The sequence below is a fragment of the Sorghum bicolor genome, chromosome 4, assembly GCF_000003195.3.
Source record: "Sorghum bicolor cultivar BTx623 chromosome 4, Sorghum_bicolor_NCBIv3, whole genome shotgun sequence".
Lineage (NCBI taxonomy): Eukaryota > Viridiplantae > Streptophyta > Magnoliopsida > Poales > Poaceae > Sorghum > Sorghum bicolor.
Genome location: NC_012873.2, coordinates 41,886,517 through 41,903,164, shown reverse-complemented (window position 1 = coordinate 41,903,164; position 16,648 = coordinate 41,886,517). Strand labels below are relative to the sequence as shown.

The 16,648-nt window shown below is 44.3% G+C and overlaps 1 protein-coding gene across 2 annotated transcripts; it reads right to left on the bottom strand.

Moving 5' to 3' along the window:
- LOC110434330 lies at nt 15,199-16,422 on the bottom strand. Of its 2 annotated transcripts, XM_021458190.1 has the most exons (4): nt 16,197-16,422; nt 15,938-16,040; nt 15,815-15,865; nt 15,199-15,487 (listed from the first exon to the last, which is right to left on the bottom strand). In XM_021458190.1, the coding sequence occupies exons 1-4, from the start codon at nt 16,335-16,337 to the stop codon at nt 15,453-15,455; spliced, it is 330 nt and encodes a 109-aa protein (XP_021313865.1). In that variant the 5' UTR covers nt 16,338-16,422; the 3' UTR covers nt 15,199-15,452. The 2 variants fall into 2 exon arrangements, 1 of the variants encoding a protein (XP_021313865.1); XR_002451759.1 differs by lacking the exon at nt 15,938-16,040.

The window sequence follows — 16,648 nt, the reverse complement described above, 5'->3', positions numbered from 1 at the left end:
AATCTCTTTGTGCATTGTAAATGGCTTCACCAAGAGCATCATCATCAACTACCACATCTTCTGCCGCTGCTGCATCCTCTTCATCATCTCCCCCACTGCATCATCACCGAAGGCACCGTACTGAGTAATAATATAGGCATGGTCCAATTCTTCTTCATCTTCTTCACCATCATCCATTAGAACCCCCCTTTCTCTGTGCTTCATCAACAAATATAGTTTGGTACGAAACCCGACTTCAGCAAATCCGTATGAAGAGTCCTTGAGCATGAATATTCCTTCAAATTCTTACAGACGGTGCATGGGCAGCACATGAATCCATTTTGCTTGTTTGCCTCAGCCACACCTAAGAAATAGTGCAAGCCAGCATTGAACTCTTTGGAGCAGCGATCGACATTATACATCCAATTGCGTGACGACATCTGCATTAAATATTACAACCATGCACTTAGTTCTTCATGTTATTGCACAACACACATGACATCACATGTTTGATTAATTCAAGAAACCCTTACTACAACAAAGACATCTGCATCTAGCAATAAAAAAACTAGAACTAAAATGCACTTAAGCAACATAATTAGTTCTCGTCCTATCCCAACTAAAACAGACAACTGCACATCCGCTGGCAGGGTGGTGGGCTTCTTCCGCTGGATCACTGCCAAATCACCTTCAGCCGCAACCTCCTGTGTAACAGAATTTCACACGTGCTGAACATACTCTTCCTCCCAGTACGAACCTTTACATCCACCGGTGCCCTCCCACTAAAATTAGAACAAAGAATAAGGAATTTAAACAACATCATTAATCAAAACTGATAAAAATTAACCATATTAATTAAATGCAGGGAAATAACCCACCTCACGGTTTGGACACTTGTAGAATATACGACCCTTATTGATTCCCTCTTTTTTTCACTCGGTACTCCTTCACAATCTTCTGCTTACACTCGCAGCAAGCAATCAGAGGAAGATCCGGCCGCAGACACTTTGGATCCTAGTGATGAGAGACTGAGGACCCAGTGGCCATCTACTATATATCTGTTGACACCGTTTTTGGACGTAAGTCAAAGTAAACTAACCGGCGGATAGGAAGATACGTTGTTGAGTCGATAAGAAGATCCTCGATGGTCGATGATGCCGATGGCAAGGTAATAGGTGAAGGAAATTGCTGATCTGACGGTGGTTATTGATCATTACTGATTGATTACCGATGTTGATGATTGCCGATGCCGATGATGAGAGGTGTGGAAGTGGCCGAAGAAGATACAGAGAGTATGCTAATGCCGATGAAGGAAAATGTAGAAAGCAACGATGACATGCCGATGGAGCAGAGCCGATGAAAAGTCTCATCGTGATCAAGATAAGTGCTAGGATAGATAGGTGGTTGTTTTCCATATTTGTTAGAGTTTACCTTATGTAAGAGTCCTATTTTGTTTAGAATTGGATCCTATCATCAGCTAGGATTGTCATTGGTTATAGCTCCATCGGCTCCTCCAGCCATTGTGGGTATGGAAGCTACTTCTCCTCCAAGCACATTAGGCTTGACTGATGAGCAATCTACACTGATGAGACCTAATCTAATGACATCAGGGGGACATGTTCATGTTGACACCATTTTTGGACACGTACCCAGGGACCAGTGGAGTATAGATCGGTAGGTGGAGTAACGATAACTAGTCTGCAGAAGAGTTGCCGATGGGGATAGTTACCGATGAAGAGATGATTGAATATGATTAAGTACAGAGATGGTGACGTGTTCTTCCCGATGATCAATATTGGTGTTTGCCGATGGCCATAACAGGAAGACCGCCGATGACTCTGAAGGAAAGCGTGGAGGTTGCCGATTGATCTGTGGCAGTGTCCCGGTCGGTTACAAGGGGGTAGTTTTATGTTTTCCTTAGTTATTAAAATTCATTTTGTATATGAATTCTGTTTAATTTGGAATTCGAGTCCTAGTCGTGTCTGATTGTAGCTCTTTGAGCAGGGTATAAATGTAGACCCTAGGGCCTTGTAATGAGATATCTATCAATCAATCAAACACAATTTTTTACACATATTCTAGTATCTATTTTTTCGACGACTTCGTCATATTTTCCCTTTTACTATGAGTTCTTAAGAATTCGTCGACTTAAGCTCGGCGTATTCTCAAGTTCTGCGTGAGTACCTCTTGGCCGTGACATCTGGGCGCATCGCTGGTGTCGGGACCAAAGTATTCGAGTTATCACCTTTGCCGATAGTAAGGTCAAATCGGCTGGCACGCCTTAACGTTTGAATCGGGTGTTAGCCCTTTGTGTTTGCAGATCCACTTTTGCACCAACACATCTTTTGGCATGCCCAGTGGGACTTATTCAAGATCAAGATCGACATGTCGACTACCAAATTCGATTTGGAGAACGTCATCCCCGTGACGGAAGCCAATCTCAGAGATGAGCAGAAGCAAGCTATTGCAAAAGCTATGGAGGATTACAAGCAGCAATGTTTGAAGTCCTTCAGTATCAACAGGAGTGGCGAGGTGATCCAGAAGGAAGCACTGTCGGTGCCTCGGCAGGTTACTTTTGAAGCCAATCCTGGTAAACTTCAAGACATGGTTGATAGTGCTATCAACTGTGCCCTGATCAATCAAGCTGGTGTGCTGTCCAATACGGTTTTCAACGCCGTGGCTAGAACTTTCAAAGAGGGACAATTGCCACCAAACTATGTGGGCCCTATCTATCATCAGCTAGGATCACCAGTTGTCACGGCTCCATCGGCTGCAACGGCCGCTGCGGGTATAGAAACTACCGTTCCTCCAAGCACGTTAGGAGTCACTAACGTGCAATCTACGCCGAGGACAACCAATGCATCAACTTCAGATGAGTAGATCAAGCTTACCACAGACTATTGGCATCGGCGATGTCGGGGTCCGTTCCTCCCAACTGGTGGGGTTATGGTATGCCCCCAGAGATGATGTTGAAGACTCCTGGAACATCTCAGACGACTGACACGAGAGGCAAGGCTCCTATGGCATCGGCACCTCCAAATTTGCCGATGAATCAGAGTCCCCAGTATACTACAACTACTACTACAAGACCTTACACTGGGAATTCTCAAGCTCCAATGCTTCAGGTGCCTAACGCATCGGCAGATTCAATGCTGACGCAGCAGAGGTTCATGACACAACCAGGGTTTGGCAATTCAATGATGATGCCCAATCTTCAGTCATCGGCAGGGTTCATGCCGATGAATGCTAATAATGGATGGACAGGGCAGCTACTCTTTCCACAGATGTCTCAGCAGAATCATCAGGCTGTTGGATTCCAACAAGGACAGGTCCAACTTGGGTTTCAGAATCAAGGATTGATCAACCAGCCGATGAATCTGGGTCAACAGATTGGTGGACAGATGGTTAATCCCATGTTCCATCCAGATCGTGCGCCTCAGCGACACGTGGAAGCTTACCAGCAGGTGCCAGATCCACAACCACCCCATCGGCAAGATGCCGATGCTTATTGGGCCGACAAGATTGCTGAAGTAATGAGAGACCAATTTGGGATAAAACCCAAAGTAAACACTTACTCTTATCGGACACCGTATCCTCCTGCATATGATTTAATCCCGCTTCCAAATCGGTACAAAGTACCGGATTTCACTAAGTTTTCTGGGCAGGATGATACATCGACCGTGGAGCATGTCAATAGGTTTATCATCCAGTGTGGAGAAGCTACTAACAGAGATGAGTTAAGGGTTCGTTTGTTCTCATCATCTTTATCTAGATTGGCTTTCACTTGGTTTATTTTGTTACCTCCAAATTCAGTGATTACTTGGGCCGATCTGGAGAAGCAATTCCACAAATACTTCTTTTCTGGAGTCCATAAGAAGAAGATTACCGATTTGGTTAGATTGAAACAACGCAATGATGAATCGGTTGAAAGTTTCGTACAGAGGTTGCGGGAAGTCAAGAATAAATGCTATAGTCTGGTTTTAGATGATCGGCAGCTAGCCGATTTGGCTTTTCAGGGTTTGTTGCCACATATCAGGGACAAATATGCTTCTCAAGAGTTCGAGAGCCTGAGTCACTTGGTCCAGAGGATTTCCGACCAGGATATCAAACCCTTTGAACCTAAGAGAGCTTGGAATAAAAAGGTGTCATTTGTCGATGAAGCAGCAAGCTCGGATTCTGATGAAGAGCCAGACATCGGTTTGACAGAATGGGTGAAAAATAAGAAGCCGATGTCTTGTCCTTTTGGGCATAAAGAGCCAGAGAAGTTCGCATTTGATATCACCAAAGCCGATAGGATATTTGACTTTCTACTTCAGGAAGGTCAGATCAAATTGTTACCCAATCATGTTATTCCATCGGCCGAAGAATTAAAGAAGATGAAATACTGCAAGTGGCACAATGCAACTTCTCACAGCACCAATGAGTGCAAGGTTTTTAGACAACAGCTGCAATCGGCTATTGAATCTGGGAGAATCAAATTTGATAGTTCCAAAGCTTAGAAGCCGATGAAGATCGATCAACATCCTTTCCCAACAAATATGTTGGATGCTAAGGGAAAGACCAAGGTCTTGACATCGGAAGCAGCTGAAAGGAGTGCATCGGTAGATCCTCAGCATCACATTACTGCTACCGATGCCAAAGGAAAAGGCTTGATCCAAGAGGAAACTAACTCAGGAAGACCTCCCCGATCTGGTATTGTGATAACTCATAGAAGGCCTCAGGAGACTTGGCAGCAACATGAAGATCGGTATCGGTGCCAGCAAGAAGACTATCGTCGGGAAGAAGAAAGACGCCGACATGAGTGGAATCAGCACAGAGATCACTGGAATTTCCCATTCTTTATCCATGCTAGGAGCAGAACATCAAGTTGCCCACTGTTAGAGATTGCCCTGAGTGCAATGGTTATGATTGGCATGACAGATCCGATCGGCGCTATCACAATGATGATCGGCGATTTAATGGGCCGATTAGGGGGAGAGCGTCCGTTCATGATCGGCTGGGGGGCAGACTCAGTGTGCATGATAGGCTTGGTGATCGTGTTGAATATTTTCCCAGGAACCGGGAAGAGCTTGAAGAGATGGCTAATGCACGAGTTCCTGATGAGTTCATATTTTGCAGGGACGCCAATACTCATCGGATAGAGTCAAGGGAACATCGTCGCTCGTCGGCAAGGCAGTCGCCACTTCCCCCATGGTGTCTAGAAGGGTTAACTAAGACACAGAAAAGGAGACTGCAGCGCGAAAGACGAGAAGAGCTAAGCAAGGGCGAGAACTCTGGTCAGTCTGGGGATCAGCAACAACTGGATCCTAAGGAGAAAGGGCCATCGACAGATGTTAACATGGTATTTATGTTACCGATGGAGTTCCTTGCGCCATTCAGTGATGATGAGGAGTTGGAGTTTTCCAACCAGATAGCTCAGTTGGCTCTAGATCCGATGACAGCTATCTTTGAAAAGCCTGTCGACAATGAAAGGCAGCATCTTAAAGTTCTGTTTGTCAAAGGAAGAGTTGATGGTCAGCCGATGACCAAGATATTGATTGATGGTGGAGCTGCTATCAACATCATGCCATATGCGGTCTATCGAAAGCTTGGAAAAGGAGATCAAGATCTGACGAAGACCGATATGATGCTAAAAGATTTTGAAGGAATTGTGTCTGCAGTTAAGGGGGCGATCTGTGTCGAGGTGACCATCGGCAGCAAAACCTTGCCAACAACTTTCTTCGTGATCAGTGGAAAAGGTGCTTATAATCTGTTGCTAGGGAGAGATTGGATTCATGCCAATTGTTGCATCCCGTCTACGATGCACCAATGCTTGGTTCAGTGGGTAGGCGACAAGATTGAGATTGTCCTAGGAGATTCTTCTTATGTCATCGCATCGGCAGAGGCAGATACCTATGAGAGGACTAGGTGTATCTCGGAAGAAATTTGGGAGAAGGATTTCCTCAAAGTTGCCGATTATGAAATTCCACCGATCCAAGCAGTCGGTTCTGACGAGGAGTTTTAATGGATAGGTTCGCCGATGATGGAAAATTAGGCCAGGGATTCACATCGGCCGATGATTTGGTAGAAGTAGATATAGGTAGTGGTGACAAACCTAGACCTACTTTTATTAGTGCTAAGTTAAATTCTGAGTATAAGCAGCAATTAACCGATTTGTTAAAGGAATATAAAGATTTCTTTGCTTGGGATTATACTGAGATGCCTGGTTTGGACTGATCGATTGTTGAACATCGGTTACCCATCAAGTCTGGATTTCGGCCACATCAACAGCCAGCTCGCCGATGTAATCCTAATATTCTTCCTGATATTAAGGCCGAAATAACCAAACTTATCGAAGCTAAATTTATTCGACAGTGTCGGTATGCCGAGTGGATTTCCAATGTTGTTCCAGTCTACAAGAAAAATGGGAAGCTTCGGGTTTGCATCGATTTTAGGAATCTTAATAAAGCTACACCGATGGATGGTTACCCAATGCCGGTTGCCGATTTACTAGTTGATGCTACGGCTGGGCATCAGATCATCAGCTTTATGGATGGCAATGCAGGATACAATCAAATATTCATGGCTGAAGAAGATATTCCAAAGACTGCATTTAGATGTCTTGGTCATGTTGGGTTGTTTAAATGGATAGTCATGACCTTTGGCTTGAAAAATGCTGGTGCTACTTATCAGAGGGCTATGAATATTATCTTTCATGAGTTCATCGGCAAGCTGGTGGAAATTTATATTGATGATGTGGTGGTTAAGTTTGGGGATTTCATAAAACATCTTGCCGATTTGCGAAAAGTGTTGGAATGCACAAGGAAGCATGGTTTAAAGATGAATCCTAATAAGTGTGCATTTGGTGTATCGGCAGGGCAATTTCTTGGTTTCATGGTGCATCAAAGGGGGATTGAAATTAGTAGGAGATCCATTCATGCTATCAACAAAATAGTTGCTCCTACCAACAAAACTGAGCTCCAGTCCTTGATCGGCAAGGTAAATTTTATCAGGAGATTTGTATCTAACTTGTCTGGTAAAATTCGTGCTTTCAGTCCTTTACTCAAATTGAAAGCCGATCAAGAGTTCGTATGGGGGAAAGAGCAACAGTTGGCTTTAGATGAAATCAAGAATTATTTGGTGAATCCTCCTATTCTGATTCCACCTCAACAAGGAAAACCCTTCAGATTATATCTATCTACCGATGGTATGGTCATCGGTTCAGCTTTAATTCAAGAATTTGAAGGGAAGGAACGTGTGATTTATTATTTAAGCAGGAGATTGATTGATGCTGAGACTAGGTATTCGGCTATTGAAAATTTATGTTTGTGTCTTTATTTCTCATGTTTTAAGTTGAGACACTATTTGTTATCGGCTGAATGCACTGTTATATGCAAAGATGATGTGGTCCGGTATATGCTATCTATGCTGATCATGAGTGGTAGGATCGGTAAGTGGATTTTGGCACTGTCGGAATTCGATCTGCGTTACGAATCGGCTAAAGCAGTTAAAGGACAGATTATGGCCGATTTTGTAACTCAACATTGCGGTGCGGTGGAAACTTTGGAAATTGTGCCTTGGACGCTCTTCTTTGATGGATCCACGTGTGACCGGGGGGCAAGAATCGGCATAGTGTTAATTTCCCCTCAGGGAAGGAAATACGAATTCTCCTTGCCGATTCTTGCCACGTCGACGAATAATCAAGCTGAGTATCAAGCTCTAATTAAGGGGTTGGAGTAGTTGACAGAGGTTCGTGCTGACGCTATTGAAATCTTTGGGGATCCTATGTTGGTTATAAATCAATTAGCTGGAAGTTATGAATGCCGGAGTGAGGTCTTAATAACGTATTACGAAAGGAGTATGCAACTATTAAAGAAATTCAGGGATTTCCGATTAGAGCATATTCCTCGATTGCATAATGAGGAGGCCAATCAATTGGCTCAGCATGCCTCGGGATATCAGCCCATGTTAAACACAATATCGGCAATCAGTGCCGATGATTGGAGGAAAGAAATCGTTGATTATTTGAAAGATCCATCCAAGAAAGTTGAGAGACGTGTTTGGTTTCAAGCCACCAAGTATGTGCTCCTCGAAGATGAATTGTATTATCGAACAATTGATGGAATTCTTCTCAAATGCTTAGGTGATGATGAGGCTAAAAGTTTAATGGGAGAAAAATCCATGAAGGAGTATGTGGAGCACATCAGTCGGCTTTTAAAATGAAATGGATGATTAGGAGGAATGGGTATTATTGGCCAACCATACTTGAAGATTGTTTTAAATATTTTAAAAGGTGTCAAGGATGTCAGAAATTTGGCAATATTCAAAGGCCACCCGCATCGGCCATGAATCCCATTATTAAACCTTGGCCGTTCCGGGGATGGGCTATTGATCTAATCGGCCAAATTTACCCACCATCAAGCAAAGGACATAAATTCATCTTAGTTGCCACCGATTATTTCACCAAGTGGGTTGAAGCTATTCCTTTGAAGAAAGTCACATCGGCCAATATGATTGATTTTGTGAAAGAGCATATTATTTACTGATTTGGAATTCCACAAACGATTACTACCGATCAGGGTACTATGTTTACATCAGGGGAGTTTGATGAGTTTGCAATCGGTATGGGAATTAAAGTATTAAATTCTTCTCCTTATTATGCTCAAGCTAATGGGCAGGCCGAAGCATCTAAAAAAGGAATTATCAAACTTATTAGACGGAAGATTGAAGAAAATCCTAGGAGGTGGCATACATTGTTGAATGAAGCTTTATGGTCATATCGGATGGCTTGTCATGGGTCGACCAAAGTTTCACCTTATCAGTTGGTGTATGGACATGATGTAGTGCTACCTTGGGAAATTAAAACTGGGTCTAGGCGACTATCTTTTCAAGATCAATTGGCTGCCGATGATTATGCTACTTTGATGACAGTCGAGTTGGATGATTTAGCAGGGCATCGGCTAAGGGCTTTGATAGATATAGAAGAAAATAAGAAGAGAGTTGCTAGATGGTATGATAAGAAGGTAAAGGCTAAGGAGTTTGCCGATGGAGACTTAGTATGGAAACTAATTTTACCGATCGGGACTAAAAGTTCAAAATTTGGGAAGTGGTCTCCCAATAGGGAAGGTCCCTATCGGATAAATCGATCTGCTCCTGGCAACGCCTATATCTTAGAAACTCTCGAAGGAGTTGAATTTCCCAGAGCATTGAACGGCAAATATTTAAAGAGATATTACCCCAGCATATGGCTTGATGCATGAAAGTTTAAATGCCGATAACATTCCTATCGGCTGAATTAAAAGTGTATCTGGGGCCGGACTTAATGTTTTAAAAAGATGCCGATAACAGTCCTATCGGCTGGACCAAAATGATTAGAAGAAAGGAGCAAAGAACGCCGCCGATGAAGAGTTCACATGTTTAACAGAGCCTGGATCGTCGATATGGTGCACAGACAGATCTGGTTGGCTTCTTCTATCTCCTTCACGTCATCATCGGCAGAGCCTTCCACCGGCTTCAGTTTCTTCTTCATCTACAGTGCTTTACGAGCTTGGATGTTTCGCTCTTGTTCAAGGGTCTTGATTGCTTCAGGCTGTTGGCTTTCTTCCTGTTGAGCTTGGGACAGAGCTTCTTCCACTTGTCTGAGTTCAGCCAACAGAGTTTCCCTTCTCGCCGATAGATCAGAGATCTTTTGCTTCAGTACATCTCCTGAGGATTTCAGAATGCCGATGCTCTTATGCTTCTCATCGGCAAGGAGTTTCACTTTCATCATCTCCTCTGAGAGCTGAGCGTGAGCAGCTCTATCGGCAAGACGCTGGGCAGCCTTTTGATACTGCAGCTGACGACTCTCTAAATGCGCCGCCTGAAAAAGAACCTCCTCGACATCGACAGGGATTTGACCTCTGAGAGCCTTGAACAGAACTTTGCCTGAATCAGAGTCATCGACCAATTGCGCTGTGTCTTGATGAAGGAGGGCTGACAGATCTGCCAGCTTTGATCTAATCTCTGCCGATGAGATTCCAACTGCTCGAGAAGAACTTGCTTCCTCGCCTTTGTCCTCAGAGATCTCAATGGTGAAGGAGAACAAGCTGTCGGGAGAATCCTGTTCCTAGAAAGGAAGACAGAATAAGTTATTTTATGATCAAGTACTAATAACAATAAAAATAAGGATCGGGTAACTTACTTGCTTCAGAGCTATCTCTCGCCTCTGACTAGTTGAAGCTGATGGAACCACAGGTTGATCGGCTAGGTCTGCCGATGAGACTATGTTAGCTGAAAGATTAACAGAGGTGATTATAGATTGAAAAAAGTGGGTTCATCTGCAATGAATAAAGAGTATGTTACCTTGAGGAGGTGTAGTACTAGTCTGGATCATGGAAAATACCGATGCTATGATTAAGCTTGCTGGATCGGTAGTCTGCTCGCATACATCAGCCGATGTTTCTTCTGGCTGAAGTACTTCTGGCTGGAGTTCTTCTGTTTGGGTTTCTTCTTGTGGTTGAGGAGGAGACGGTGCTGGTTGTGTCTGGGCTTCTGGAGGAGAAGGGGATGATTCTACTGGGATCGGAGATACTGGGGGAGGAGAAGGCGTTGCTGTTCTCTGGCGCTTTGCTTGAGATCTGGTACTCTTGGAGCCTTTTCTCTTCGGTTGAATGGACTGGGGGGCATCGGCAGTCGTACTTCTGGTCTTTGCCGATGTACCGGTGTACTGATACAACAATAAGAAGTTTATGAGTACGAGTGTGATAGGTATAAGAATGAAATCGGTATGAATAAAAGAATTCGAAAATTTACCTTGAAGGCTTGTGCTAAGGTAGAGGCGGCTACCGATGGGGATATCTTCGCACGCTTGGTGGTAACTTTCTTGAGACGCACAACCCGATGCATTATAGCAGCCAACGTTGGAGCGTTGGTGCCGATCAAAGAGATCGGGCCCGATGGAAGGAGTTCAATCGGCTTACCACTCCTGCTGACCAATGGCGGTGTGTCATCGACCTGTATATGGCAAAGAAAGTGAGTTACCGATGGAAAAAGACAGTGAAGGGATTGAAGCATCGGTATTAAAGTACTTACAGTGTTATCGAGGACTTTGTACTGGGGGTCGATCATGCCACGGTACGTGAGAGCCGATCTGCAAAATAGGTGTTCTTTCCATTCTTCCCACCACTGTTTGTATGCCTGAGTGACGAAGAGAGCTGGAATCCAAGCCGATAGGTCAACATCTGTATCGGCATTTGGTGGAAGTTGGGCTACTCTGATCCACTCGAGATGGCTAGTGATAGTTTCCCTTGGCTTTATCACATCGGCGTAGCAGAGTGCAATCGGCAGTTGGCCGAAAGCTAGTTGGCGAGCTAGTGCCGATGGGTTGTAGAATTCATAAGTCAGATTAGAAGCTTTCCCACTGCCAAAGAAGTTCACCGATATAGCTCTTGGAGTGATAATTGCCATCGTCACCTCACGATCTTTGTTGAGAGCATCGTTGAAGGGGTGGAAAGTCAAGGGGAATCTGGTGTCTGGATCTTCATAAGGCATCCATGCCCGCTGTTCTCTGGTCAGACCCTCATATAGAGTTTGGAAGAATCGGCTAACCTGGTCTGCGTTACCACCTGTGCCAGGCAAAATTATGGCAGCTTCACCAAAGTTTAGAGGGGAACGAGTTGCCGATTCTTCTTCATTCAGTTCGTAATCCTCGGCTATATCCCTGGGGAAGCGCTGTGCAAAGAGGTCAAACTCAATGCGCTTGTGCATGTGAAGACTAAGCCACATATTGATGAACCACCAGGGACCCCCTAAGTTGCCGATGGGTTGACCAAGCAGTAGTTTCTGGGCTACCTGGTGGAGGAGGTGATAAGCCGAGCCAAGCAAGTATCGGCCAAGAGGAAATCGGCCGCCATTGGCTAATCTTTCTGCTGCTGATAAGTAAACAGAAGTTGGTCCTGCCGATCGGCCACATAATACGAATTTATCCAGCCACATGTTCAGAAAAGTGGTCTGTTCCTTTATATTGACAGGGCCTGTTCTTCGGTACTTCTGGATGTACCCTGACCAACCGCCGATAGAACGAGTTTCCACCTTAGCACTGGGTTTGGTGTCAAACAGGTGGGTGGTATCGGCAGTGGATATATCTAAGTCGGTGAGCATAAGCACATCGGCAAGTGTAGGAGAAGCAGGGCCATGGCCGAACACAAAAGCGTTGAGTGTGTCTGACCAAAAGTATGAGGCAGCTATCAGTAGTGACTCATTTCTCTCCATATCGGCAAGAGACAATCTAATGCACTGATCCAGTTTTCGTTCACCCCATTGGACCTCATTTGAGTTACTGACTCTCAGGAACCAATCCTTCCATCCCTTGGTAGGACTGGGCCAGGAATGGAAAGCATCTTTCCATAGATCTAAAGAAAAATTCTTGGCTCTAAAAGGGATTCTGTTTGTCTCTGCGTTTATAAGATCGGTGGGATCCAAGTTTCCTAGTGGACCAAGGCATTGGAGATGGGGTTGATCGGTGGGAATAACAATCTTATCGGCCAAATCCTAGAAATTTTTGGGAGTGAAAAGAAGAACAAAAAGAAAAAAAGGATTCGGTAAGACAGATTGCGGATGAACAGGGGTACAGTAAAAGTACAGAAGAAAGGGCAGTACGCTGACCTCAGGAACGACGAAGTTGATGGCCATATCCTCGTAGGGAAGAAGATCAAAAACTTGGGGGTTGTTGGAGGAAGTTCTTGCTGGAGTTCTTGGAGCTCTCGAACAGTGCCGCCGCCAGGAAAGCAAAGTTGGGGCTGTAGAATGATGCGATGGAGAAAGAGTACCCGAGAAGAAAGTATTTATAGGACAAAACGGGCAAGGGCAGATTTGACTTATCTCTTCGCCGTATCCGTGAAATCTGAGGGTACTCAGGTGGATATGGTAACTGTTCGCACGGCAATCAAGGGATTGCGCAGGTGATTTGACGGGAAGCGGTCATGATCTAGAGATATTTTACTGTGCGGGATCTCTTGGTCGGTCCATCGGCAGTTCCCTCTAACGGTAACATTGCCAATGGGCGCATAAAGTGGAGAGATCCGGTTCGGAAGGTTGAGGAATTCGAAGAACCTGCAGGAGAATCGGGCCAAAGCTGTTTAGATTTAGATGGTCGGTTACCAAATTGGGAGAATTAATTGCGGAAAGGCATCATTACCGCAGAGAATTTTGGAGCATTAATGATTTTATACTCCGAAATTGGGGGGCATGTGTTGACACCGTTTTTGGACACGTACCCAGGGACCAATGGAGTATAGATCGGTAGGTGGAGTAACGATAACTAGTCTGCAGAAGAGTTGCCGATGGGGATAGTTACCGATGAAGAGATGATTGAATATGATTAAGTCCAGAGGTGGTGACGTGTTCTTGCCGATGATCAATATTGGTGTTTGCCGATGGCCATAACAGGAAGACCACCGATGACTCTGAAGGAAAGCGTGGAGGTTGCCGATTGATCTGTGGCAGTGTCCCGGTCGGTTACAAGGGGGTAGTTTTATGTTTTCCTTAGTTATTAAAATTCATTTTGTATACGAATTTTGTTTAATTTGAAATTCGAGTCCTAGTCGTGTCTGATTGTAGCTCTTTGAGCAGGGTATAAATGTAGACCCTAGGGCCTTGTAATGAGATATCTATCAATCAATCAAACACAAATTTTTACTCATATTCTAGCATCTACTTTTTCGACGACTTCGTCATATTTTCCCTTTTACTACGAGTTCTTAAGAATTCGTCGACTTAAGCTCGGCGTATTCTCGAGTTCTGCGTGAATACCTCTTGGCCGTGGCATCCGAGCGCATCGCTGTTGTCGGGACCAAAGTATTCGAGTTATCACCTTTGCCGATAGTAAGGTCAAATCGGCTAGCACGCCTTAACGTTTGAATCGGGTATTAGCCCTTTGTATTTGCAGATCCGCTTTTGCACCAACAGTTCAGCTCAAGATAGATCTATCGGCATCGACAATGTCACGATCAGTGTTTCAGAATTGTCAAGTTACTCCCAATTGGTGGGGATATGGTATGCCTCTAGAGTTTTTTACAAATAGTTCTGGAACATCTCAGGTAACTAACTTAGCAGGGAAGGCTCCTATGACATCGGCAACTCCAGTTTCACCGATGACTCAAATTCCTCAGTATTCAACTACTGCTACTGCAAGACCTGTTACAGGGAACTTTCAAATGCCGACGTTCTAGATGCCTAATGCAAATTCGTTGGCAAATCCGTTGCCAACTCAACAGAGGTTTGTGACCCAAACAGGTTATGCCAACCCAGCAATGACAACTAATTATCAACCATCGGCAGGACATATGCCGATGAATGGCAATAATGGTTGGACGGAGCAGTTGTTCTTTCCACATGTGACACAGTAGAATCATCAGGCTGCAGGATTCCAGCAATGACACATGCAGGTCGGTTTTTAGAATCAAGGACCGGTAAATCAGTCGATGAATCTCGCTTAACAGATTGGTGGTCAGCAAGCTATGGCCAATGTGATGTTTCCTGGAGACCGTGTACCCCAGAGACACGTGGAAGCTTATCAGCAGGTGCCAGAAATTCAACCCGCACATCGGCAGGATGTCGATGCCTATTGGGCCGATAAGATAGCAGAAGTTATGAGAGATCAGTTTGAAATAAAACCTAAGGTTAACACTTATTCTTGTCAGACACCGTATCCTCCGGCTTATGATTTAATTCTGCTCCCAAATTGGTACAAGGTATCGGATTTCACTAACACTACAAGAAATCTGGGCTTCTATGACAATCAGAATATGACGATCAGAGCCTGTTTCCTGTCACAGTCTGTTTACAATGACAAACTTACTGTCGTCACAGAAGGTGGGTCACTAACCAGCTTCTATGACCATCAGATGACTTCGTCATTGATACAGTGACAATAATTCTCCCGTCATTGATACAATGACGAACTAAACTCGTCACAATATATTGAACAAAATAGCACTACATGTACAATGACATAACACATATGACATAACAAATGACATGGCAATTAACATTGGCCCATATAACATGGGGCCTTTTTCATTATCATGCTCATTTACAATTAGCCTAATTGGACCAAAGGTTTTCGGAACAACTCCCAACAATACGATCGAGGCCGATATTGTGGGTCAGTATATACAACAGAATATTTTATATTAAAAACATTCCAGCCAATACAGAAGCACAGATTCAGCCATGTTTCAATACAAATGAACCACAAAAAAACATGAGTACAAAATAATCTAGCCAACTAGACAAGTTTCAGCATCTAGCTCCTGCACCAAACAATTTGAAGCTAGCCGGCAGTGCCAAAAATTCTTTTGGTGTACAAAAATTCTTTTCTACCAGACAACCAACAGACGAAATTTTCATCCACCAGCGTGCAGCCAAAAGTTCCAGCCACCAGCCTACACCAGCAACCAACGCCAGAAATTCTTTCCATGTACCAACCAGCAGCGCCACATACACCATGCCAGCGCCTAAGTCCCAGTACCAGCAGCCACATACACAACATCTGTAAAAAAGGATAAACACTTTAATTACCCATGGGCAACATAAGTGGAAAAGGACGAATACATGTCTTACTAATTTTTTATACCATATGCCAATTTCATTGTCTCAATGGTCGAGAAGCATGAATGTGTGGATGAATGAATACAATAAAAATTTGTAACTTATAAGCAACAAGCAGTAACCGATTTAGAATATTTCCATTGCTGAGTAACCTCCAGATCACTGATGGTATAGCCATCAATTGAATCAGAGATCTGGACTAACACATATACTAGAAATAAAGAGCCAACATACAGAGCATACACAATGAAGGAAAGATTATTTATACCGAGTACATTTGAGCCTGAAGCTTGCTTCTTACGCCCCAATGTCAGAATGTCTGAACAGAATCAAACATGAAAAGACAAGTAATTCATCAGAAATTAATATGATAGATTAAAACAATACTCACTGCTGCATTTTGCTGGCCATGTGTACACACACAACTTGCGGCTAGCAAGCAGGGCTAGATCTGTCAGAGTACATGATATATATTCTCCTCTCTCTACTGCTATCTGTTTTCAAACAAATCAATGGAGATATTAACTTGCTGACACCGACGACCATATATCACGAACGCATAGGGAAGGGGAAGGGGAGTGGAGGGGTGCGATACCTGGCAGCTGAGTGGGCATAGAGGAGAGGAAGGAGAGAAGTGATGAGGAACTCACCATCCCTGCAAGCCGGATCCACCGTGGATCTAGTGGACTAGCCCCGCCGCCACCAGGATTGGCCTCTCGTCCGCGTGCTGCCGGAATTGATGGAGCTGAGTGCTGCCGGGATCGGATTGGGGCTCGACATCCATGCCACATGCGTCTCCACCAGCGAGCTGAGTGCTGCAGTGCTAGCCATACCGCACCATGTGCTGCGCTCTGTGTGTGCGGCTGCGTGCGTGGAGTGGAAGACATTGAGTTTGCCTCTAGGGTTTTCATTTAGCTTTTATATAAGTGTTTCCTCTCCGGATGATTGATGACCATCAGATTGAAATCAAAGGCTAAGATTTACTTCCCATAAGGGTTTCATGTGCTGGGCTTTGGAAAAGCCATGGGCTTTCCAAGGGAGACGCTTGGGCCTCTTGCAGGCAACAAGCACGGTGCAGGTCTGATGACCACTTCCAGAACAC

What these genes read in the sequence shown, in the direction of transcription:
- LOC110434330 (XM_021458190.1), bottom strand. Translation starts at nt 16,337, where the DNA reads ATGTGGCATGGATGTCGAGCCCCAATCCGATCCCGGCAGCACTCAGCT. An exon ending in GGATCCGGCTTGCAGGGATG is followed by an intron (nt 16,041 to 16,196) that starts GTGAGTTCCTCA and finishes GTTTGAAAACAG; the next exon opens with ATAGCAGTAGAGAGAGGAGA. An exon ending in TTCAGGCTCAAATGTACTCG is followed by an intron (nt 15,488 to 15,814) that starts GTATAAATAATC and finishes CCTTTTTTACAG; the next exon opens with ATGTTGTGTATGTGGCTGCT.